The sequence below is a fragment of the Nyctereutes procyonoides genome, unplaced genomic scaffold (assembly GCF_905146905.1).
Source record: "Nyctereutes procyonoides isolate TBG_1078 unplaced genomic scaffold, NYPRO_anot_genome, whole genome shotgun sequence".
Lineage (NCBI taxonomy): Eukaryota > Metazoa > Chordata > Mammalia > Carnivora > Canidae > Nyctereutes > Nyctereutes procyonoides.
In genome coordinates, this window is record NW_026575043.1 from 9,952,944 (window position 1) to 9,978,808 (window position 25,865).

At 38.7% G+C, this 25,865-nt stretch overlaps 1 protein-coding gene across 1 annotated transcript in view; it reads right to left on the reverse strand.

The window, feature by feature from the left end:
* Positions 1–25,865, reverse strand: part of CAP2 (cyclase associated actin cytoskeleton regulatory protein 2) — a 138,212-nt gene that overhangs the window by 65,894 nt on the left and 46,453 nt on the right. The window contains exon 4 of the mRNA XM_055323414.1: positions 15,644–15,721. Within this exon, the coding sequence (XP_055179389.1) occupies positions 15,644–15,721 (78 nt within the window). The remainder of the gene's footprint in view (positions 1–15,643; positions 15,722–25,865) is intronic.

Here is a 25,865-nt window from a genome sequence, read left to right on the forward strand (position 1 = left end):
GAGCAGGAAAAGCACTTTGACACAGAACTGAGGAGAATATCAATGATAAAAGTTCTTAGAACATGGTATTCATTACATTATTTCCTTTAGAATTTTTCAATTCACTTTTTTTTATTAACAAAATAAAAAATCAGGGACAAAATGGAACAGTGGTCAACCTCTTTGAAGACAAGAAAATTGGCAGGTCATAGAAAATGTCACCAAAAGTACTCTTTTTAATTGAGACAAATCTCTCTCCAGGCCCATCAATAGTAAAATAAATGTTCCACTTAGAAAAACCAAACAAGATTAAAACCACATAAAGCATCTCAGAGCAATTAAACAGCTCATGGGTGAAATTTGTGGTGATGTCTACTGGGGAGATCTTATAAGCCAGTCATCTTGATGTTTAGGTGGGAAAAATGAAATTTAATTAGCATTTAAAGGGGAAAAAAGGACCAAAACCAAACCAGAGAGTGATGGGGGTGATATATTCATGCTTAGAATTGGAAAAACTTGGCTTTCCATTTTTTTTTGCTCTCATTGAAGGATCCCAGACAAGTAATGTTTCTGTGCTTTTTCCCTTATCTACATGGGAATAAGTGTATTGGTTCATAACCAATCCATAGGCCAGGAATAATCATGCTAATAAGGCTTTCCATTATGGTCTTGCTGAGTGTGAACCTCCTTTTTGCTAGAAAACATGCATTCCATAAATCTGGAAAGAAGAATCTCCTCTTCCAGACTCTCTGAAATTCTCCTACTGTAAAAAGTGATGGGGGTTGACTTTTTATGTACTTTCTCCACAAAGACTAGAGGAGACTCCCAGAGAGTAACATAATTGGTGATCTTGGGAGAAGGTTTTAATCATCCTGAATACCCAGGGTCCAGTTGGTTTTATTATTATTATTTTTAAAGATTTTATTTATTTATTCATGAAGGACATAGAAAGAGAGAGGCAGAGACAGAGGCAGAAGGAGAAGGTCCCCTGTGAGAACCCCGATGTGGGACTCAATTCTAGGACCCCAGGATCATGACCTGAGCCAAAGGCAGACACTCAACCACTGAGCCACCCAGGCATCCCTTCTGGTTGGTTTTAGATGCTTTACTCACTGTTTCTTATTGAGCATCTACTACGGGCACTGGGCACAAGTTACCAGTCACTGCTCAGAACTACTGGATAATCACATTTTACCATCCTAGTCTCTCCCTGGGACGAAGAAATTATTCACTACCTACATCAACAATCAAATGGAAAAAAAAAAACAATCAAATGGATGTGGTGCCAGGGACAACATAAGAACATAAAGACTCAATCAATATAGAGAAAACCAGTAAGTGTGGGGTAACCTGGCTCAAGATAAAGACATTAAGAATAAATCAAGAGAAGTCAAAGTGTTTTGATGACAGGTTGGAACAGCACAGGTAGCCCCATATCTCACAGTTCCACTCGTTCACCCCAGCCTTCTTATTGAGTAATACATACGCTTTCCTTTCCTCATCCTGGAGGGCACAGATGGGCAACAAAGACACAAAGGAGAAAATGAGAATGAAGTGGTTCAGAGGAGTCATGTGCTAAGAAGTTCTAAGGTAGACAGCCACATGCTAAGCTCCCAGCTCCCTCCCTGGCTTCTACCTGATAAACCATAGAAATATGGTTGTCCTTCCCTACCCTCTTTCTTCATAGCCCTCCCATTGCTCTTCTCTGACTCCTTTCCCCCCTTAAATCTTGGGAGATGGAAGAACAGAGAAAAGTTGACTCAAAACTAATCCCAAAAGAACTGTCCCAAATGTACTTCTTGGTAAAGTCTCTCTCTGAAGGCTGTTGATTCTTTGGTTGCTGTTTTTGCAAAGGATACTTCAGAATTACAGAAGGTTCCTGAATATCTCTGTCCAGGCCAGAGAAATGCTGTCAAGAGAGGAAAAGAAAAGGCAAGAACACTCACTTTCCCACAGAATGTATTTTAAAGACACGGATTATCCAGCATGTCTCTATAAACAAACAAAAAACCCCAAACAAACAAACAAACCCCCTCCAAATCCTATAAAGTCAAGTAAAATCGTTAGTGATGAATATCTACTATAGCCACCATCAGTTTCAGATAGATAGGTTATGATATGGACTTTTTATGAGCTCTGTATGCAGTTAGAATTCATTAGGGACTTGTAATTAATGTGAGCACTATATTTATGACCACTTTATAGGACTTGGAGCCACATTTTTCCCATTTTAAATAATTATAATGTTTTAGCTGTATCTTAGCTTTTATGATGTACAGTTTGTCCTATCTGTGGTTTATTTGCTGTCAAGTTAGTAAAATATGAAGTTGCAAATTATATCCCTGTTCCTATGGGAATATATAATCCAATTGATGACTTTCCAAGAGGAATCCTGTACACATGCAACTATAGGATATCCAGCCAAAGAAAATGATGGGACTCCTGTTGTTCGAATCACTTAAATCCAATTTGTGTGATGTGCTGCCCATTATTCTATACAGAGAATCCATCTGGACAGAGATGGGATAAAGCCGGAAGTTCTTCTGTACTGCGACTTCTGTGGTTTCAAATGCATAATTACAAGCCTCAGAGGGTTGACAGTGGACACCAATGACAATTTCACAGCCTCAAGAAAGGACCGTTTTTCACAATTACATGAAAACTCTGCACAGGGAAGAAGCTACCTAATTGGAACATTTTTCAACAGCATTTAAATATCAGGCCAGCTGGATCTCCACAGCCCCTGTGAATTTAATCAGCTCATTCTTCCCAGAACCTATATTCTATAATCATTGAATGCCTGCGCTACATCTGTCACCCAAATCTGGTTGTGATCACGTCTTGTCATTAACCGTTCCACACACCCACAATGAACCATTCTGTGGTAGGCCTCAAAGGCACTCATTGTGTGAAGGGGTATGTAAAAGAAACGATATCTTTGAAATGAAATGCCTTACTGACACCATATCACCTGTTCGTCCTCTAACACACCTTCCCCAAATTCCCATCAGGAATACTTTTTTCAAGGCTAATTCTACGTGGTTGATCTATGACTTATATTTTACCAGTTATACCCTTCGTTGATACCTCAATCCATACTGAATAGACCACCAAATATCAAGCTCTTTTTGGCATAAAGGACAGATGTACCACCAAATAAAAGTGTTATTCTGCTCTATTCTCTCTCGTATCTCTGCAATTATTAACCAAGCTTTTTCTTTTTTTTAAGATTTTATTTATTTATTCATGAGAGACACAGAGAGAGGCATAGACACCGGCAGAGGGAGAAGCAGGTTCCCTGCAGGGAGCCCGATGCGGGACTTGATGCCAGGACCCCGGGATCACAACCTGAGCCAACGGCCGACGCTCAACCATGGAGCCACTCAGGTGCTCCCTTAATCAAGCTTTTATTCCTCAAACCAAAAGTGACCAGGAGCCTGAGCATCCCTTCTGAGCAAACTTGATATCAAATCAAATACGGTTCAGATCACACTGCGTCCTAAAGGCAAAGACATATCAACTTGAAAGATCTCTGAAGCTTTCAGAATCTTGTTGAGAGGATAGAAAATATGCATAAAAAATAATAGGGGAATGTTTTTGAAATGACATACAAACAGGTTACCTGTGCTTTGACAGAAATGACTCTACAGGCATTCAGCAAGTTCGAAGCTATAAAGAGGCCATCAGAAGGCACAGTTAATACAGTCCTAAATAGAGGACAGTGGACAGAAAAGCTGGAATGGTGGTTGTGGTGGGGGCAAGAGTGTGGTAACAGCTAAGACCAGCGCCAAAGGACAGGACTATGTGGATCATGACAAAAGCAGCACCCACACCATAGTCTTCCAAAGCATGTTCTTCCAAAGAGATGAGTTAATGATAGATACTGAAGTGCCACATGCTATGATGGCTGTATAGCAGGTATCCAGGAAATGTTGGATTAAAAAAAAAAAAAGCTCAGAGAAATAAAAATTACAGAGTGCTAGAGTATGGAAGGTGAACAGGCCCTAATGAAGACCTGAAGCAACTACTTACAGGCCAATTTCTCTAATAAGTGATTCCAGATCAGGAAAACACTAGTTCTCCCAGCAGCCAATCCACCCAAATCTGACAAGAACATTTTTTTTCTTGTTTAATTTATAAAAAGAAATAATCATCAAAGAAGGACATTCTTTTCTCTTTAAAAAGATTTTATTTCTTCATTTGAGAGAGAGAGAAAGAGCATGAGTGGAGGGAGGAGGGTCAGAGGGAGAAGGAAGGAGAAGCAGACTCCCCACAGAGCAGGGAGACTGACGCAGGGCTCGATCCCAGGACCCTGAGATCATCACCTGAGCCAAAGGCAGACGTTTAACTAACTGAGCCACCCAGATGCCCCAGAAGATGTACATTCTCCAGGTATTTACCACTGGAAACCCAAATATAAAACTGTAGTAGGGGGAAATAATGTGAAAAAGATAAGGAAAAAAGCCTGTGTGTGTTTTCTTCTCTCCGTGTCTGGGAAATGTATCTCCTTCAAAATAAACTGTCATCTGTAAGATACTCTCTTCCTCAAGTTAGGAGAGGGGCCAGAGGATGTAAATTGGAGAATTTCAGCCTAGTATTCCAGCAGGGTTGACTTGCTCATGTTCAAAATTTATGTTTTACAACCTCTGGAAGGCACCGAGCATTTCAATTAGGGTGTGGGGTAGCCCGTCTTCTCCTAAGGACAACCATGTCAACTTTATTCTGGATTATTTGTAGCCTTAGTACTTAGGGAAGTGTGTGTATTTTCAATTAAGAGCTAACCACACAAATGAAAAGTACTGCACAGTGAAGCTGAAGTCTAGCCCTTGCTTGTCGGTGCACATAAACACTAATATCAAATGATGGTTTTGTCATGTGATCCGTCCCCCAGCACATACAAATATAGAACATGACCATAAAAAGTAACGGACCATGCCCTCTGCTAAGTAATTTATGACAGCGCATCCAGACTGGAATGCCAGCCGAAGTTACCTTCTCCCTGTCTGCTGAGTCCACACGCACAGCTACACTGATAGAAGCGGCGTCCTGCAAAGAGGGCCCCAGTTGAGGCTCCCGACACTGTGGGCAGTAGCAAATCTGAAGGCCAGAAAAAGTGTGGCTCTTGAAAAGATCTGCTGAATGACTCAACCACTTCTTTTTAAATGAATTTGTGACTCAAGTCATACAAGGAAAACCTGTGGTCTTTTTAATTGTTTTTTTTTTTCTTTCAGCAGATGTATGGTGACCAGCAACCAAATATTTAGCATCACGGTGGAGAATGATAAATAGTCGGTAACTGTTTTATTAAAGATGAAAAGTGATCCCAATGCTTGACGGTATGGAGAATGAAACATGGCCTGTTTCCCTGGCCATATACAGGGTTCTGGCCTTTATGGAGAATTTGCCTTCAAGGCAGTCTGGGGTGGAACAAACTTCATATGAAATAGTTGATAAAACAAAGGACGTTATCCTTCTTTATTAACCTTTACCCCTCAGATAATCCCCCAAATCCCTTGTGTGTGATAACCACCTCACTTCCTTTGGGCAGTCATTCATTATCTAATTCGTGTCTTACACAAAGAGAGATGAGCTAATGTGCCTTATCAGATTAAAAAAAAAAAAGTCACCATGAGTGATGTCCAACAGGACAGGATCTTAGCAAATCCTTTCTGCCTCCAAAGTCCTGGGTTTCTAAATACCTTTAAAGCTACTAACCCATGGTCACCGCCCATGGGCCCATTCACAGCTTAATGTTGCTAAAACAAACAGTCTGGGCAGAAGAATGAGAGAATTACTCTCCTTTCTGATTATTCCCCCTCTCTGCATCCTGATAAACTAATGATTAGCTTTCCTGTTGGCATTCAGCACTGACTGGGTAGCTTCAGGCTGTCAACTCAAGCAGAACCTGATGATATCACACAAACCTCTTCCTCTCCTTCCTTCCCTGGTGCTTTGGTTTTCGTTAACCAGCATCTATATCCAGCCTTCACACGCTAGCTGGGGCGGGGTTGGGGGGATATAATTACCAGGGTAATTTTCTTGCCATGGAAAGGCTCATACAGAAAGCAAGACTTCTATTTGCCCCCACTTCTCCACCTACAACACCAAGTGCTACTCAGAAAGCTGCTGGTTATAAAAAGGCAATCCCATGGGTATCAGGAAGCAATAAGGTTTTACCCGCCCTTCATAGACTGTACTTGAGCACAGATTTTAGTTGGGCTTAGTCTATAGTCTTCCCTAGAGATTAAAAGCATATATTGCCTTGGAGTTGGTAGTGAAGAGAGAACCAGTCCATTTAGCAACATCAGTAAGAGCAGAAACTTATGCATATTTCTGAAGTATGAATATAGAAAATTTGGAAAAGGCTGTAAAGTGAGCCGTTGGTTAGATTCGAAAGTGCTACCTCTCCCAGGTCAAAGGGAGATACCATCACTTAATGAAAACGTAACTGAGTATGATACAAAGGATAAAAACTTTTTTCTCTCTCTTCTGGGTTTTTTTTTCCTACTTCCAAGATAAATGTAGAATTGCATATTTAAAAATCCATTTGAAATACTTGCTTGGCACATATTAAGTGGTTGCTCAGCAGAATATTTTCTTGATGTCTTGATTTCTAAATGTCCTCAAGGGGAAAAAAAAACTTTATAGCAATATTTTAAAGCAGGCATTCATTTTACATTAGGGCCAGAATTACTTTATTGCATTATGTTATCTGTCATATGCCCCCTAACAATAGAACTTAGCAGCACTAATCATGGCCAAATCTCTCAAGAAAATTCAGCAACTCCAGTTGAGCAATGCAGTGACATTTTCTGGGCATGGGCTTAGGGAACACTTGGGAGTTTGGCTTTGTGCACTCGTTTGCTTTTCCTTTACAATTTCCAGACCTGCCACCAGCACCACCTAATTTACCCAAGGCATGCTCTGAGATCAAAGTCATGCAACTGTTTTGTTTGGTATTCTAAAATATCAGACAATAATTTGACACCTTGTAGTTATGGTAAAACACTACAGAGAAAAAAGGATGGAATCACTCTAATTAAAAAAAAAACCAAAACACTTTAAGATATTTGTATGCATGTACCTATATCTGTATCCCTATATATCCAGACATGATAAAAAACAAATTCAGTTGTTGGATTTGAAGGTTTTCTTGTCCTTCTCTGGTTGTTTATGAGGGGATTAACTTGGAAAAGCCCAAATGAGTGTTTAGAAAGACAGTATTTTTCCACTGAGATAGACCTCATGTTAGCCAAGCTGAGATACCCATGCTGGCAGATTGGCTGATACCCACCCAAACCTGTGAATTCTTCCTTCCTGCATTAGGTTGATGAAATTTCCCAGCATCCCTTGCAGCTAGGCATGGCCACAGAACAGAATGAAGGCAGAGGTGACATATGCCACTTCTAGGCCTGGCGCATCAAACCTTTCCAGAAATGATCCAGCCTTCTCCTTCCAAATGCAATGGCTGAGGACCTAGAGGAAGTGGGACCACATGAGAAAGAAGTCTGGATCCTTGAATGACCATGTAGAAGACTATCAGCCCAAACCATCAGAGCAGACCTACATGAACAAGAGAAATATGTCCACTATGGTGTCTCTGAGATGTGAGGGTTATTTCCGGAAGCAGTGGGGCTCCCCTGACTAACATTGAATTCTTCTGTTCAGTCACCTAACACACCCATGCTTTTTCTCATTTAGTCCTCACAATACCTCTCTGAGGTAGGAACAATGATCCCCATTTTATTTCTTATTTTTTTAAGTAGGCTCCACACCCACCGTGGGGCTGGAACTCACAACCCCAAGATCAAGGGTCCCATGCTCTACTGACTGAGCCAGCTATGCACCCCTCGCATTTTAAAGACAAGGAAACATGGGCTGAGTTTAACTGTCTTCCCTCAAGTGGGCAACTTGACAACTTGGTTTGGTTGTAGTGGCTGAGTGTAAATAAATGTAATGTGGGCTTTACCAGATTAGTTTGCTGGTGATCACTCAGAAAAAGAGAGTAGATTCTTCAGTTTAAGGAGACACTTATGAATTGTTTTTCTTGCATTTGAATTCATATTGCTAATAAGGAGATCTGAGTTCCAAAGTTTCTCCTCCTGATGATGCTCACAAATTAATATGTTTTATAAAAGTCTCAAATATATTTATGCCCACTAAGCAATCTGGAGCTGTCATGCACCAAGTAAATATCTAAAGTCCTAAGGTTTTTGTACTAAGCTTTCTTGCTTAGTTTAAGATGAACAGATTATTAATAAATTAGATTAATGCTCCACACATTAAAAAATTTGTTAAATGGGTGCTTTGAGCAGAGCACTGGGTGGAGGCATGCGTATTCACTCATAGATGGAGGAATGGTCAGAAGAGTCTCTCATTTCCCTTCCCTTCTAATTTTCAGACTGCATAAACAAGGAAAGGTCAAACAATCAGTTCTAGATTCCTGGTGTATATACAGGAAGGTACTGTTTCCTTTTAAAGTGCAAGTCCAAATAGAGATAAAAAAGAAGAGCCATTAGAAAAAAACTCTCTCTTTCACTTCTGGAGGCATAAAAAACCCAGACTTCCTGGATTTTTTCAACAGAATAAAATCCACAGTGGCAGTCAATGACCATAAATCATCTTTACTGAACTTGGAAACTTAGGATTAATTTTTTCTCCATGTACTGATGCGCATTAATTCCATTTGAACACACACAAACACACACATACACACACATACTCATGCTGGGGCTTCCCATCTGCTTTTGTAAGTTAACCAGGGCTAGAGGTGGTGGGTCTGGGAAGGAAACCTCCCGGGAACCTTGTGGTAATAGCCTTCCTTGGGGGTGACGCCCATACATGGTTTCAGAGGCACTCATCTACTGGAGATTACATTTCAGCTCAGGGCAGAGTTTTTGGGGTCACCCAGGGTGGAGATGATTAGAGATCATGTTTCAGGTCTTTCCCAGGTGATGTGAGATGTTTCAATGCCAAAACTATGGCTCCCAATTGAAGTGAACACCATCTAAGGTTTTATTTTGACATGTACCTCCTATAAATGACTGTGCAGGGTGGCTCTTCTTGCACATAGTGTCTGTGAAAAAGACTTTGTATGATAGGAGGACAGGCCCAAGTCTAGGTCTGGTGGCCAAGTAGTGGACATGTCACTGAACTTCATTTTTCATTCTTTGAGTGAAAAATAACGTTTTTCCTAATAACCACCTGTTGTAAAAATAAATGAATAGTAGAGTGTGCCAGGTTCCTTTGAAAAATTCTGCACTTACGGAATGGGGGCTTGGCCATTTCCCATGTGAGAATCTTTCCCTTAACTGGAAAAGGCAGGCTTGATAAACTGTCACTAAAATTCCTAGACTACAATACTGTAAGGACTAGGACATTCTTCTGCCTAAAGATTATTTTTATAAATTACAATAAGGAGAGAGAAGAAATGCCTGAGATGTTCTGCCCATGTTTTATAACTTGTTCTGTATCATGAGTGTTGGAATATATTCCATATATAATATATGGAATATATCATCATATATTTGAAGGCTTTCAAAATGCAAGATGTGATGACCCATTACATAAGTCAATCCTGAAATTGGTTTAGTGGGTCAAGAGAATGGAGTGGAAGAAAGATATCAGCATACCCGGTAAGGATAACTGTTGTTTTGTGAAACTGGATGGTGAAATAAAATATACTTTTCCATGGGTCATGGTTGAAAATTTTGAAAGCCCTAATATTAGAAAACATAAGCTATGTGTTTGTTAGTCCAAAGTAAGACAAGAAATTTGAAAATGGATGTCATCATTGTCAGTTAGGGCTGCAGACACATCTCTTATCCTGCTTTTCCCAGAAATGATGGAGGGGTGAGGGTAGAGGGATAGGAGCATGGCCAGGGAGGAGAAAGCAAATGAGGGAGGCTTCATGTTTTCATCCATGGCTCAAGGCCTTATTAAAAAAATCCAATTAATTATTTTGAAATTTGACAAGGAGAAGGGAATGAAGGCAATCTGTATTCTGTTGCTGCATAACAAATGACCATAAGTCAGTGGCTTAAAACAGCACCCATTTATCACCTCACAGTGTCTGTAGGTCAGAAATTTGGGCAAGGTCAAGCCAGGCTCTCTGCTCAGGGTCTTGGGGCTGAATTGAGGTGTCAGCAGTGTCCTATCTTGAGCTTGAAGACCCTGTTGGGCTCATGTGGTTGTTGGTGGGATTCAGTTCCTTGCAGCTGTAGGACTGAAATCCTTGTTTACTGCTGGTTGTTGGCAGGGGTCCCTGTCAGTGTCTAGAGGCTCTGAGAACTTGGTAACTCAGGTCTTCAGAGCTGGAAGAAGAATTTCTCTCCAGACACCATGACACTCTTACACGAAAGAAAAATCACAGCAGTGATACCTCATCATCAGGCTCATAACTGAATCAAAGGAATGTTACTCCACATCTTCACAGGTGCCACTTACTTAAAGAGAGGGGAGGGCAGCCCCAGTTTGGCGCCACTTTCACCTGGGGTATGGTCCTGGGCACCTGGGATTGAGTCCTGTGTTGGGCTCCTTGCGTGGAGCCTGCTTCTCCCTCTGCCTGTGCTTCTGCCTCTCTCTCTCTCTCTTTCTCTGTATCTGTCTTGAATAAATAAATAAAATCTAAAAAAAAAAAAGGAGGGGATTATACTGGGCATGTACATTAGGCCATAGGAATTTTAGAGCCAGCTTGGAATTTTGTATGCCGCAGCCTCTCAATAGTTAAAATCCACCTAAAGCAACAACCCATCCAGCATCTTGAACAGCCTAAAAGAAATGTACATGTGCATTTTCCAAACTGATGTGTTGGCCTAAAAGAAATGTACATGTGCATTTTCCAAACTGATGTGTTGGTGACATGAATACATGTCCCTCTTCAAAAAGCCTCCATGGTCAATTAAGTTTGGGAAAACATAGGTTTTTTTTTTTAAGATTTTATTTATTTATTCATGAAAAACAGAGAAAGAGAGGCAGAGACATAGGTAGAGGGAGAAGCAGGCTCCCCACAGGGAGCCCAATGCATGACTCAATCCTAGGATCCTGGGATCATGCCCTGAGCCTAAGGCAGATACTCAACTGCTGACCCACCCAAGTATCCCAAAACATTGGTTTAATAACACTTAACATATTTCTTTACTAAACAGCATATGGAATTTCCTCAAACATATTTAACCCAGAATTTTTTTTTAGTTTGTGATAACTGAATTCACATTATTAATATTAATATTACTGTAATACTAATATTATATCAGAAGCTCTTGTATCATCATTTTATTTCCTCTGTGATGCCTTTCCCATTCACCTTTATCTATGAAATCCCTTCTCTGGATTTTGGTAACACTAATGGTTTACCTTGCTTGATTGGCAGTTTGCTTATAATTGATACATATAAAGTACTTTTACTTTCTGATGGTCACCTCCTCCTACTAAATTTCGTTTCTTTGAAGGCTGGCACTCTGGCTTAAAGCCACAGTGTAGAGCACTGGAGACAGCTGTGCAGTGTGAAGCACGGTGGTCGAGATTTCTGGGGACCAAGGTTATCTCATCAGCTTAGGGGCTTATGAGCAAACCAATTACCCTCTCTCTGAACCTCTCCTGGCTCACCTTTAAATCTAACGTGTTGCAATAGATTATTTCTAAGATCTCTTCCCACCAAATAATCTGTATCTACCTGTCTCCACGCTCTGTCCCATCTTATCGTCTTTATGGTGCCTGGCCCATGGTATGCACTTAGTAAATATTTGCTGACTGAGGACTTTCAAGCTTGCATTGTTGTGGGTTCCTGTCTTTTAACAGTGCTGTTCTGTGTCCTAGGAGGTGGCTAGCTTCCAGGGGCTCACCTCTAATTTTGGGCATCAAAACTACAACCATAAGGCTACAACTGACCACTAATGTTCCTTTGATATTGCTTTATGGCTCTGCAGCATAAGTGTGGCCCTCTTTATATGGGATAGAAGGCACCTCTCCTGGGAGGTCCACCTGCCCTAATATATCTTCCTTCCCAATCCCTGAAACTCTTCTTAAAGATATATTTTCTACCCTTTTCTCTCAGAGCCCTATTACAACTCTAAGGAAATAAAGGTAGGAGTCACTATTTAGTAACTCACCCAGTAGAAAGTAAGCCACCTTGTAATATGCATGTAAGTGGGGGCAAGAAATTAACCTCTGCTGTTGTGAGTCACCAGGACGTTGGAGATGTTTGTTACTGCAGCACAACATTGTCTGCTTTGATACAGAAATGTCAGGAGGAAAGAACAGGGTTTTGTGCTTGTGGAGATGTCAGATGGTGATGTCTAAATTCTTGCTGCTCACAGTTTAGCAACAGACCAGCAGCATTAGCATTACCCAGGAGCTGGCTAGAAATGCACTCCCAGGCCCTACCTCAGATCCACTGAACCAGACACTTTAACAAAATCTTCAGGTGATTCAAAGGAAGATTAAAGTTTGAGAATCAGTGACTTAGAGGTAACTAGAAATGACAACCTGAAGCATCTAAAATAAGTTGGAGCTAGAGATGTAAGCAAATACAATCCACATTTCATAGGTTCTCAAGTGTGGTCCCTGGACCACCAGCATCACCATCACATGGGATTAAAGAAATGCAGAGTCTTGGGCCTTAACCAAGACCTTCCAAATCAGAAACTGTAAAATGGGCCCAGAAGTCTGTGTTTTAACACCCTGGATGTGATTCTCATACACACTGAAGTTTGGGAGCCACTGCCACAAACCAGTAAATTGAAATTATAAGAGTTCTTATTCTCCTGAAAGAAGGAAGAGAGGAAGATGTGGATGGTTATAACACTGTTCCCATAAGAAATACCACCTGTTTGATGGTGGTTTCCTTTATGCTGTATCTTCTAGAATGTACATGGGGAAAATCAAGGCCTGACTGTTTTCACCACTGTACTGATGACCTCTCAAATCTGCTTTTATATCTAGTGGAAGAACTAGGGCAGCGCTGTGGGTAAAGATGTGGGGGACACAAAGAGAGGTGGACATCAAAAAATTGCTTTCCATTGTGCCAACCTGATCCTGCCAGAGCTTACTGCACTTGGAGCATTGTGATGAGTGCTACAGAAAACATTTCCTGGGTACAAGCCCCCTGGAACAGATCCACTCCTCCCCCTTTTATCAAGAATGTATGCAGTAGCATAAGAAGGGGGAGCTACAGTTGTCACACTCAGGAATCTGCACAGCTACATGTGTGTTCCTAACTGCAGCTCATTTGGGGATGCCATGGTTCCAATGCATTCATTTGTTTGCTTGCTTATTCTACTTTACCTAATATTTAATGAGCCATTGGAGAGATCTCTTGTGTTTAAAAAAGGGATTGAGGGGGGCAACATCCTGGAAAGTCATGACTCTTGCCTCTAAGACTTCCAGTGATGCAAGTCTCTTCCCACTTTAATCACAGAAATGCCAGGCTGAGGCTGTTTCCAGAATGCATCCCGTTGTGATTTTTCAGTTTTCTCCTTTGCAAAGGAGGTTGGGGGATCGGGAGCAGGGATTGAGAAAGCCACAGAGAAAAATGCATCCACAGCAGAACACACAATATCTCCATCCTTACAAAGTTGCCTATCTTGGCTGGATGCGAACTCCCCATTTCACACGAGGGAAGTGATACATCCATGGCAGCTCTGGCTGCAAGTTTGAATTACCTGATAAACCCACAAAACTCTCAAGGCCAAGACCACTCCTTGGACCAATTAAACCAGACCCTCTTGAAGTGAGATCCATGCTCTGGTATTTTTTAAAAAATATTCTGGGTGATTCCACTGCACACAGGTGGTTGTTCCAGGAAGGATGAAGGGTGAGAGTCTTGTTCCTTTATGGAACTGAACTTCCTCCCCTGAAAGTCAAAGTCCTACTTTCTCAAGATTCTCAGCAAAACTTTTTCAATTTCAAGAGTTTTAGAATTTAAAGTGAGCTATTCAGTTTAAGCTATTGTATTATAATGAATATGCAATTATCTTTTTTCTAAATTTTTTTTCCAATGAAGACATACTAATTTATCACATATCACCAGCATAGCATGACACTTCACATTTTCCACATTCTTAGTATATGACTTTGTCAGATTTTTATGCATTTGCCATCCTGGTAACCATGCTGTGGTACTTCCCTGGGGCTTATATTAGTTTTCTATTACTGTATAACAAATGACAAACATATTATTTTCCAGTTCTGAAAGACAGAAATACAGAATAGGTCTCAAATCATGGGGTTAACAGAAATGCATTCCTTTGAGGGATTCTACAGGTGAATTTGTTTCCTTGCTTTTTCTAGCTCTTTCAGGCTGCTTCATTCCTTGTCTTGTGGTCCGTTCCTCCATCTTCAAAGCCAGCAGCATGACATCAGATTTCTGTCCAACTCTTCTTCTTGTTCTCCTCCACTTATAAGGATCCTTACAATTACCCAAGGCCCACTCCAATAAACCAGGATAATCTCCTCACCTCAAGGTCAGTTGATGAGCAAACTTCATTGCTCCTTTGCATTGTAAGTGAATATAACCGCAATTTCTGAGGACTACAAATATCTTTCATATTTATATAGTTGTCACCAAACATCAGATGCAGAATATTCAGTCAAAAGAACAGTTCTTATTTTTTTTCTTATTTAACAATGTATGCTGGTCGTAGATCTACTTATTAATGAATAATTTCATTCACTACACAATCAGCATGGTCAAAATATTGTTATTAGGAATCCTTGGTAGAGAGCATGATGATGTTATTTACATGATATAGTTTGGGCCGGATAGGGGGAAGGGAGGTGCTGGGTTTAGAAAGCGGGAAATTTATAACAGCCTGGGGAATGAAAAGGACTCCTGCCAACCCACCACTTTGCTCTTAACATCCACTATTATGTTTATATTAAAGTTTACTCTGGGCCTTATATGGCAATGTTATGGTAGGTTAAAAGTTGTTAGAAACTGCACTGACACTCTCTAAATGATCCACACACACAATACATTTAACAAGCACTGACTTAGCCTATCTGTGCTAACTATGAAACTGGAGCTAATCAAATTCATACATATAATCTATAGATGTGAATAGGTTTTAATAACAAAATAGCACAAAATGTGAGCTAAAAGTTAGAAGTCAGTATTTCCTTGGTTATAAAATGGTTGTGAGGCTAGTAAAAGGAACAGGCTACATTCTCTTTTATGGCTAATATTCCATGGTATGTGTATATCTATTTACTATCTATCTTATCTATCTAATCATCTATCTATCTAATTATCTATCTCATTACATATTCTTTATCATGATGACGGAGGGTAACTACACTTGATCATGGTGAGCACTGCATAATGTATAGAATTGTCAATTCACTATGCTATACACCTGAAACTACTATAACATTGTATGTGTCAACTATACTTCAATAAAAGAAAAGAATAGGCTGCAGATGACATAAATAAATTGACCCTTTAAACTGGTGATGTCAATTGTTACAGTATGAATTTGGCCATAACAAGATTATGAAGCAAAAGAAATGTTCCATACCATGACCTGGATTAGAGACAGACTTACGTGCTCTACATCTCATTTTGGGGATCTCTCTCAGAGTGAATGGTTCTGCTGCTTCCTTGTTGTCTGTTTTACACTATTACCTATTCTCTAGACAGCCCTGCCTCTCAAAATAACACTCTTACCTCTTGGGGTTGTTGGTGCTGAGAGGCCATCAGAAGGAAAGCCCGCTGGGCCTGGAAAGCGCTATGCACCATCTCTGCCTGGGAGGAAAGAGGAAGAGGGAATTTAGATGTTTGAGGTTCAGAACAAAGAGTGACCATATGATCCAGCAAGTCTATCCCTAGGTATAAACCCCAAATTGAAAGCATATGTCCACACAAAAACTTGCTAATGGATGTTCACAGCAGCATTATTCACAACAGTCAAGATGTAGAGACAACTAGAATGTTCATCAAGGGATGAATGGATAAACCAAATGTGATATATCCATACAATGGGATATTATTTGGCATTAAAAAGAGATGAAGGGCTGATATATGCTACAATGTGGGTAACCCTTGAAAACATGCTGAGTGAAGGGAGTCAGTCAAAAAAGACCACATGTGTATGATTCCATTGATATGAAATGTCCAGAATAAGCAAATCTACAGAGACAGAAAGGAAATTCGTGGTTGCCTGGGGCTGGTGGGAGACAGGAATGGATTTCTTTTGGGGGTTTCTTTGGGGGTGATGCTGGAATAAGATAATGCTGATGGTTTCACAACTTGGGGAGTCTTCTAAAAACTACTGAATTGTTCACGTTAAAAGACTGAATGTTATTTTGTATCAATGATATCTCAACAAGTATTAAAAAATGTTTGAGCCCCAAAGTGCAATTGTTTTCAGAGTATTTCTCCTCTCCTTGTTCACAGTGTGCCCAAACCACTTCCATGCCTTATAATGGAAAGAAACTTGTCCCTTAAGTCATCCCCATAAACATGTTTACTGTGAACCAGCGGCTTCCACAATTATTTATTAAAACAGATCTAGAGATGTCAGTGCTACCTGGACTGAACCCCCCAGTCACTCGTGCAGGAGTGTGTGTTTCAAATACACAGCATCATACGCTCTATCCTCATCCTCTACTTATACTTAACTATTAATTCTTTAATTTTTCAAATTTAAAAAGTTACAGAAGAGTACCAATAAGAAAATAATTCCAAATTTTTGTATCATGCACAAATGACCATTTTTGGCACACATTTTCTAGTTTTTAAGAAAATCCATGCAGCTGTTTCATAAGACAAAGAGTAATGATTTAGAAAACTTTTTTAAATGCAGAAAGTCACAAACATTAAAATTTTAAAAAATGCCTCAAAACCCAGAAATAATCTTTATTAATAATAGATGAACATCACTGCACCACCTTTTAAGATATATATGCTCAGAGACTTTTATAAGATGGTACCATTTCTTTAAAATAAAGAGCATAAATAGTAATTGTGTTGAATAGTAGAGATGAAGGAGAAGGAATTGGTTAACTTAAAAGTTTCTGCTCTGTAATAATTACTATGTTCTAAATGATCATTCCAAGGTAAAAATATAAGTAAAATATGAAGAGATTGAAATAATTATGTATTTGCATTTTAAATCACCTGGTATCATTTCAGACAATATTGATTGACTCCTTGCTGATAAAAATGAGAATATAAGTATGTTTCTACATTTTTTTCTATCTCTGACCCCTTATCTTCCGTATATTTAGTTTTTTTATTTTGCTTAATTTATAGCATTTATAGTCTAGCTGTGACATTAATCCACAGACTTCAGGATTAGCTCTACACTTAAACACACCTCCTGGTTCTTACCATTTTGCCATGACGTCTCCATTTCTGGATTATTTTGATTTTTTTTTTAATTGGCTGAACCTCATTACTGATTCTTTTTTCCAAAAAGATCTCAAAGCTGCTTTTAGTTCTTCAAGTCTGGACACATCTCCCTGTTGTCTTTCTATTTTAACAGCACCTCAGCTGAACATAACTTCCTTGGGTAACATTCTTCATCCGCTTTCAGATAACATGGCACTAAATGTAGCAACGGAGAAATCTGAAGCCAGCTTGGTTTTTTTCTCTCTTGCAGAAAATTAGCTTTTTCTAGTTTGACACCTGAAGAATTTTTCTTATCTTTAGGGTTTAACACCTTAACCATGATGTGTTTGTGTTTTGAGCATTTTATATCATATCTACTGGAGTAGGTTTGGTCCTTCATTCATTTCTAGGAAAATTTTCTTGAAAGATATTTTCAAGATACCTCTGTTTCACTTCTTAGAATCTTTATTCAGGGACTCCAATTATTATCTAGAGATTGTGTAATATTTGACTGTCTTAATATCTTCTATATTCTCTGTTTTCAATTTCTTTGTTTTTCAACTGTATTTACTGTGATCACATGGATACTATTCTCTATTGTGAGTTAACAGATTTTCAATAGGATCTCATATATATTCACATTGCTAATTTGTATCATTTTTGCATGAATGTCATTTTTGTTCTTGATTTGTTAGACTTTCTCATTTCATTTCATTTCATTTCATTTCATTTCATTTATTCATGACAGACACTGAAGAAGAAGCAGAGACATAGGCAGAGGGAGAAGCAGGCTTGCTACAGGGAGCCTGATGCAGGACTTGATCCCAGGACCCCAGGATCACTACCTGAGCCAAAGGCAGACGCTCAACTACTGAGCTACCCAGTGCCCGATTTGTTAGCCTTTCAATTTCCTTTGCATTTCACTCTTATTGTTTTATCACCTTGTCCTTAAGCTATTAAAAATACATTTATACTCTTATTAATTCTGACAGTGTAACTTACACTCTTATTAAACCAATTGTGAGGAATCTGTTTCTGTTCCTTACATTTTATTTTCTTTGAGTGTGAGCCCGTGCCTTCCCTTTGCATGCTATGTTCCTTTCTGATCCATTACTTCCAGCTGTTATAAAACTGATCCTATGAATCCTTTGCTACTGCATTGGGGTTTGACTTATTTTCCATTTAAATGTATTTGTGCTCTATCAACTCTTTAAGGGCCTGATAGAATGGGACAGAAGAGGGATGTCCAGTGAGGTAACATCCTGTCTTTGAGAACTGGAGTGCTACTCATTCTTTTAGGAATATTTTTAATATCCTAAACCACAATTTGCTCCACATTGTTTAAATAATGCTGTGATAAATGTGGGGTGAATATGTGTTTTTGAATTATTGTCCTCATTTTCTTTGGATAAATACCTACACCCGAAATTGCTGGATCATGTGACAGTTCTATTTTTAATTTTCTGAGGAACGATCACACTGTTTCCTACAGTGGTTGCACCAACTTACATTCCCACCAACACTGCACATGGGATCCCTTTATCTCTACATCCTTGCCAACACCTGTTATTTCTTGGTTTTTTTGTTTTTTGTTTTTTGTTTTTTTGGATAATAGCCATTCTGACAGGTGTGAGGTAATATCTCATTGTGGTTTTGACTTGCATTTTCCTGATAGTAATCATTGAGCATCTTTTCATATGCCTGTTGGCCATCTGTATTTCTTTGGAAAATGCTATTCAAGACCTCTGTCCATCTTTAAATTAGATTGTTTTTGTTTCTTTTTTATATTAGGTTGTATGAGTTCTTTATGTATTTTGGATATTAATCCCTGGTTCAATACATCATTTACGAATATCTCCAGTTCAGTAGGTGATTGTTCCTTTCACTATGCGAAACTTCTTAGTTTGATATCGTCCCACTTGTTTATTTTTGCTTTTGCTGTCCTTGCCTGAGGAGACAAATTCAAAAGAATATTGCTACCACTGATGTCAAAGAGCTTACTGCCTATGTTTTCTTTTAGGAGTTTTATGGTGTCAGGTCTTACATTTAGGTCTTTAATCCATTTTGATTTTATTTTTGTGTATAGTGTGAGAAAGTGCTATACTTTCATTCTTTTGCATGTAGTTGTCTAGTTTTCCCAGTACCATTTATTGAAGAGACACCTTTTCCCCATGGTATGTTCTTGTCTCCTTTGTCATAGACTAACTGTCATAGACTACCTGTAAGTGTAGATTCATTTCTGGGCTCCCTATTCTTTTCCATTGATCTATGTGTTTGTTTTTGTGTAGTACCATCCTGTTTTGATTATGACAGCTTTGTGGTTTAGTTTGAAATCTGGGGCTGTGATACTTCCATTTATGTTCCTTTTTCTCCATATTACTTTGGTAATTCAGGGTCTTTTGTGGTTCCATAGAAATTTTAGGATTATTTTTTCTAGTTATGTGAAAAATATCATTGGTATTCTGATGGAGATTGCACTGTAGATTGCTTGAGGTAGGATGGACATTTTAATATTAATTCTTCTAATCCATGAGGACAGTATAGCTTTCCATTTGTTTGTGTCATCTTCAATTACTTTCAGCAATGTCTGACAGTTTTAAGGGTACAGGTATTTTACATCCTTGGTTAAATTTATTCCTAAGTATTTTATTCTTTTTTTTTTTTGGTGCAGTTGTAAATGGAATTATTTTCTTAATTTCTCTGTTACTTCATTATTAGTGTCTAGAAATGCAACAGATTTTACATTGATTTTGTGTCCTGCAACTTTACTGAATCATTTATTAGTTTTTTAAAAAGATTATGTTTATTTATTCATGAGAGACAGAGAGAGAGAGGCAGAGACACAGGCAGAGGGAGAAGCTGGCTCCCCATAGGGAGCCTAATGTGAGACTCATCCCAGGACTCCGAATCATGACCTGAGCCAAAGGCAGGTGCTCAACCACTGAGCCACCCAGGTGCCCCTCATTTATCAGTTCTAATAGTTTCTTGGTGGAGTCTTTAGAGTCTTCTATATAGTAGTACATCATCTGCAAATAGTGACAGTTTTAGTTCTTCTTTTCCAATTTAGATGCCTTTTATTTCTATTTCTTGTCAATTGCTATGGCTAGGATTTCCAAAACTATGTTGAATAAAAGTGACTACAGTGTGGAGGAGGTGACTGGTTTTTGTCATTCCATTTCATTAATGTGTTCTGATATCTGACAATTTTTCCAAAACTTTTACTGAAATGAGCACCTTAATCTTGTTTCTAACTTTTCTCTTTCTCTTTCAAGGATTTTTTTTTTTCCACTGAGAAAAAAAGCTTCAGATCAAACCAAGATCCTTATATCATTTACATTTAAAACAACAAATCCAATCATCATCAACATAATAGAATAAGACTTGTGAATATTTAAGTGAGGGTATATTTTCCATTTTAGAGTATGCCAGCTTCTCTTCTATTTGTCCTGGTACCCTGACTGCTAAGATTATATTGCTCAAAATTTCAAATTTTGGATGTTCCTTAGGGACGAATAGAAGATTTTCAATATTTACCCTCCTGGAGACCATTATGGCCTTATGAATGTAAAGTTCTAAGCTGCATGAATGTTCATCCATGTATCAAAATGTGTATTTTCAATGGTTCAGTAGGACTTTTGTCAGTCTCTAACGACCACATTTCCAAAACGAAAATGAAATACAACTTTCCACAGCTTGGATATAAATAATTGCATTTCTCCTGGCCACAATAATACGGAGGTATTGTCCTCATCTATGACAAGCCTTGAGAGGTGACTGAATTATAGTTGCTGTGGAACAGTAATTTAGGATTATCTGACTTCTGTAGTTAAAACTGCTAGTTCAGAGTGGCATTGGCAATATTTTTGTAGTTTTACCAAGATGAATACTATCATTAGCATTTTTTACTTTCCCTAGAAAGAATATTTAGCCGGTGCTAGTGGAGTAATTTTCTGGTGGTCCGATTAGCAAAATAGCCAATTTCATTCATTAGAGTCCTTCTCCCAAACAGCTTTTCACTTGATAAGAGGGACAGAGGTTGGAGCAGAGAATGGCTTAAAACCTAGACACCTAGTTCAATGCTCCCTTTCACTTTGCTTATGTAATCTTTCTAAGAATTCAGGAAGATTTCTTCTTCCAGTTCCCTGGAACTCTGGGCATAATTAGCAGTCTGTAAATCACATTCATGTTTAACCTCATGAGTCCATGTTTCAAAGGATTTTCAATCCACACTCGAGATATTCTGACCCACCTGCTTCTACGGAAAGTTCTGTGAGTCCCCTCAACCAGACAGCATCCTATTTAGGAGCAATTTTACTAAACCTGCTGAGTTCTGATAACTTGAAAGGGAGAATTTGGCTCACTCAGGCAATTCAACATTGTGAAAGAAAAGCCAAACGTAGGGATTTTCAGTAACAACAAATAATTGAGGGTTTTTGCTGAGTTTGTCCATCACATGTGTGCAGGGCTCAGAGAGCCTCAGTGACCTTTGTGGGTGTGTATGTGCATCTATCTGCCTGTGAGCATGTGTGTGCAGAGAGGAAAGGGAGACTTTGGTATGAGTCAAGGCTATGCATTTTATTTAAACTCGATAAGTTATCACTTAGGTCACTGGGATTCTTGGATAGATGGAATGGTGAACCACCTTGTTTTGTGCTCCTAGGGGACAAAGTAAGAGAATGAATTTTGGTAATTAGTTTAAAACAAACCTTGAGACTGGCAGACACTAGCCAAATATGACTTATTTCCAACTAATCCCTTTGGGAGAGAGCTGGCTCCCTGGGGAAGCCCAAGTGATCTCTAAATACTCATCTAATCTTTGCATTGTTTCATCGGGAATGCCACAGTCTACAAAATACCATGTAGATGAAAAATGACAGGTACAACTCGGTGAATGGTGTAGGAGAGACATGGGAGGAGATGAGAAAGTACCCAGCCAGGGTACCTGTGATGAAGGGATTTCCAGATCTTCTGAAACAGCATCAACCTTCTTCTTCAGACCTAGGCACTGAAGGGAAGGGGATCCACCTTATCTAAGGTCAAGGAAATGGGCATCTGTTCTTTGGGTGCAATATGTGGGCTTTGGAAAGGTCATGGTCAATGCCATTCCCACACTCCTCCCTAATTAATCTGCCCAATGCCCTATGTTTTACAATTAGAGATACTGTATTTCTAGATTTTATTCTTCAGGGGCCCCTTATTAGGGGCCTGTAACCCTAAAAGAGAAGTTCCTTGAGTTTCAGCCTATGAAGCAGTAAAGAGGAGCTGAGAGATAATAGCAAAATTAGAAAATGGACTGATGAAAAGAGGTATAGGATAATGAAGACAAATTTTACCACTTCACAATTTGCTTAAAACAAATGGAAGAGGGGATCCCTGGATGACAGCAGTTTGGTGCCTGCCTTCGGCCCAGGGCGTGGTCCTGGAGTCTCGGGATCAAGTCTTACATCGAGCTCCCTGCATGTAGCCTGCTTCTCTCTCTCTGCCTATGTCTCTGCCTGTCTCTGTGTGTGTGTGTGTCTCGTGGATAAATAAATAAAATATTTGAAAAAAAAGATGCCTAATTTTGTAAAAACGAATGTTAGCATCAATTCTATAAAGTCAGATTATGATAGGCATCTGGATTGACATATTAGGAACCATAAAGAAGGCTTACATCAGTACTTCCCATCCTTAAGTGTCCATTGTAGTCACCTGAATGGTTTGTTAAAACAGATTGTTGAGCCCTATCCCCCTAAGTTTCAGATTCAGTAGGTTTGGGTAAACCTGAGAATTTGCATTTGTAACAAACTCTCTAACAAATGCTGCTTGCTATAATTGCCTATTAATTCTAAGAGGATTTTTTGGTTGATTCTTTTGGATTTTCTATATAGATGATGATTATGTCACCTGCAATAAAAGACAATTTTGTCTTCCTTCCCACTTTGTATTCCTTTTATTTCCTTTTCTTACCTAACTGTATTTCACAGACTTACAGTTTGAGGTCGAAAGGAGTGTGGGCAGGGGACATCCTTGCCTTGTACGTGATCTTGGTAGGAAAGCTTTGAGTTTCTTCACCATTTAGAATGATGTAGGAGGGCTGCCTGGGTGGCTCAGTGGTTGAGCATCTGCCTTTGGCTCAGAGCAGGATCCCAGAATCCTGGGAACAAGTCTTGCATCAGGCTCCCCACAGGGAGCCTGCTTCTCCCTCTGCTTGTGTCTCTGCTTCTCTTTCTGTGTGTCTCATGAATAAATAAATAAAATCTTTAAAAAAAAAGAATGATGTAGGATTCTTGTAGATAGTCTTTGTCAAGTTGAGAGTTCCCCTCTATTCCTAGTTTATCAAGAGTTTTTATTACAAACAGGTGTTGGATTTTGTCAAAAGTTTTTTCTGCATCTTTGATATGACCATATCATGTTTCCTTTTTAGTCTGCAGTGGGATAGATTCTATTAATTGATTTTGAAAAATATTTATTTTAGAGAAAGAGTGTGTCATGCACATGTGCAAAGGGAGAGAATCTTCAAGCAGGCTCCCCACTGAGTGGGGCGCTGGACTCGGGGCTCAATCTCATGACCCATGAGATCACCACCTGAGCTGGTACCAAGAGGATGCTTAACTGACTGAGCTACCCAGGTGCCCCATATTAATTGATTTTTGAATCCTGAACCAGCCTTGCATACCTGGAAAAAAACCCACCTAACCATGGAGTATGATTCTTTCTATACTTTTTTGGATTTAATTTGTTAATATACTTTTTAGAATTTCTGTATTTATGTTCATGAGGGATATTGGTCTGTAGTTTTCCTATAATATCTTTATCTTATTTTGGTATTAGGGTAGTACTAGCTTCATAGAATGATATAGGAAGTAGTCTCTCTGCTTCAATCTTTTGAGAGAGATTGTAGAAAATTGGCATAATTTCTTCCTTACATGTTTGGTAGAATTCACCAGTGAACCCACTGGGTTCTATTTTTAAAAGGTTATTCATTAATAATTGAATTTCTTTAACAGATATAGGCCTATTCAAATTATCTGTTTCTTCTTATGTGAGTTTTGGCAGATGTGGTGGATGGGTCTTTCAAGGAACTGGTCCATTTCATCTAGGTTATCAAATTTGTTGGCATGGAATTGTTCATAGTACTTCTTTATTATCTTTTTAGTTTCCGTGGGATCTGTAGTAATAGTCCCTCTTTCATTTCTGACATTAGCAATGTGTGTCCTCTCTCTTCCCTCCCTTGTTAGCCTGGCTAGAGGCATATCAATTTTATTGACCATTGAAAAAAAAAAAAACAACCCTAGTTTTTGGTTTTGTTGATTTTCCCTATTGACTTCCTGTTTTTAATTGCATCAATTTTTCATTTTAATTCTTACTATTTCTTCTCTTCTTTGTTTAGTTTTGTAAGGTGGAAACTTAGATTATTGACTTCAGATCTTTCTTCTCCAATATATCCATTCAATACTATAAATTTCCCTCAAAGCACTGCTTTCATTGTGTTCCCCAAATTTTGATCTTATGTTTTCATTTACATTTAGTTCAAAATATTTTTAATTGATGTACAATCAACATATAACATGATATTAATTTCACCACAATAAATTTGGTTAACATCCAAGTTGAAAATAATTTTTAACATCTGACTCATGTCATTTAGAAGCATGTTGTTTAATTTCCACATATGGAAGATTTTTCCAGTTATCTTTCTGTCATTAATTTCTAGTTTAATTTTACTGTTGTCTAAGAGCAGAGACACTGTATGAATTCTATCTTTTATGTTTGGTGAGGTGTGTTTTATATTCAAAATGTGATTATCTTGGTGAATGTTACAGGCAAGCTTGAGAAAAATGTGTACTCTGCTGTCGTTAGATAGTTTATAGATGTCTATTATATACAGTTGATTGATGGAGTTGTTGAGTTCAACTAATCCTTACTGATTTTCTGCCTGCTAGATCTGTCCATTTCTGAGGGAGAAGTGTTGAAGTCTCCAACTGTGATATTGGGTTAACATTCCCATGGAGTGTGGATTTGCAGTTTTATTAGTTTGATGCTCTGTTGTTCAGTGTGTACTGTTATGCACTGTTGAGAATTTTTACGTCTTTGTGGATAATTGACCCTTTTATCATTATGCAATGCTTTTATTTATCCCTTGGTAACTTTTCTTACATGGAAGTCTTCTCTGTCTGAAATTAATACAGATACTCTTGCTATCTTATGATTAGTGTAAGCATGGTATATTTTCTACATACATTTATTTTTAACCTATATGTGTCTTTATACCTAAAATGGCTTTCTTGTAGACAACATGTAGTTGGGTTGTGTTTTTTGATCCACTCTGACAATCTTTTAATTGTTGCATTTAGAGCATTGACATTCAGATTATTGCTATAGTTGGATCGATATCCACCATATTCATTACTATTTTCCATGTGTTGCCCTTGTTACTTGTTCCTATTTTTGTCTTCTACTCTTTTTCTGCCTTTTGTGGTTTTAAGTGAACATTTTAGATGATTACACTTTCTCTCCTTTCTTAGCATATCAGTTATACTTTTTTTCCCCTTTTTAAGTGGTTGCTCAAGAGTTT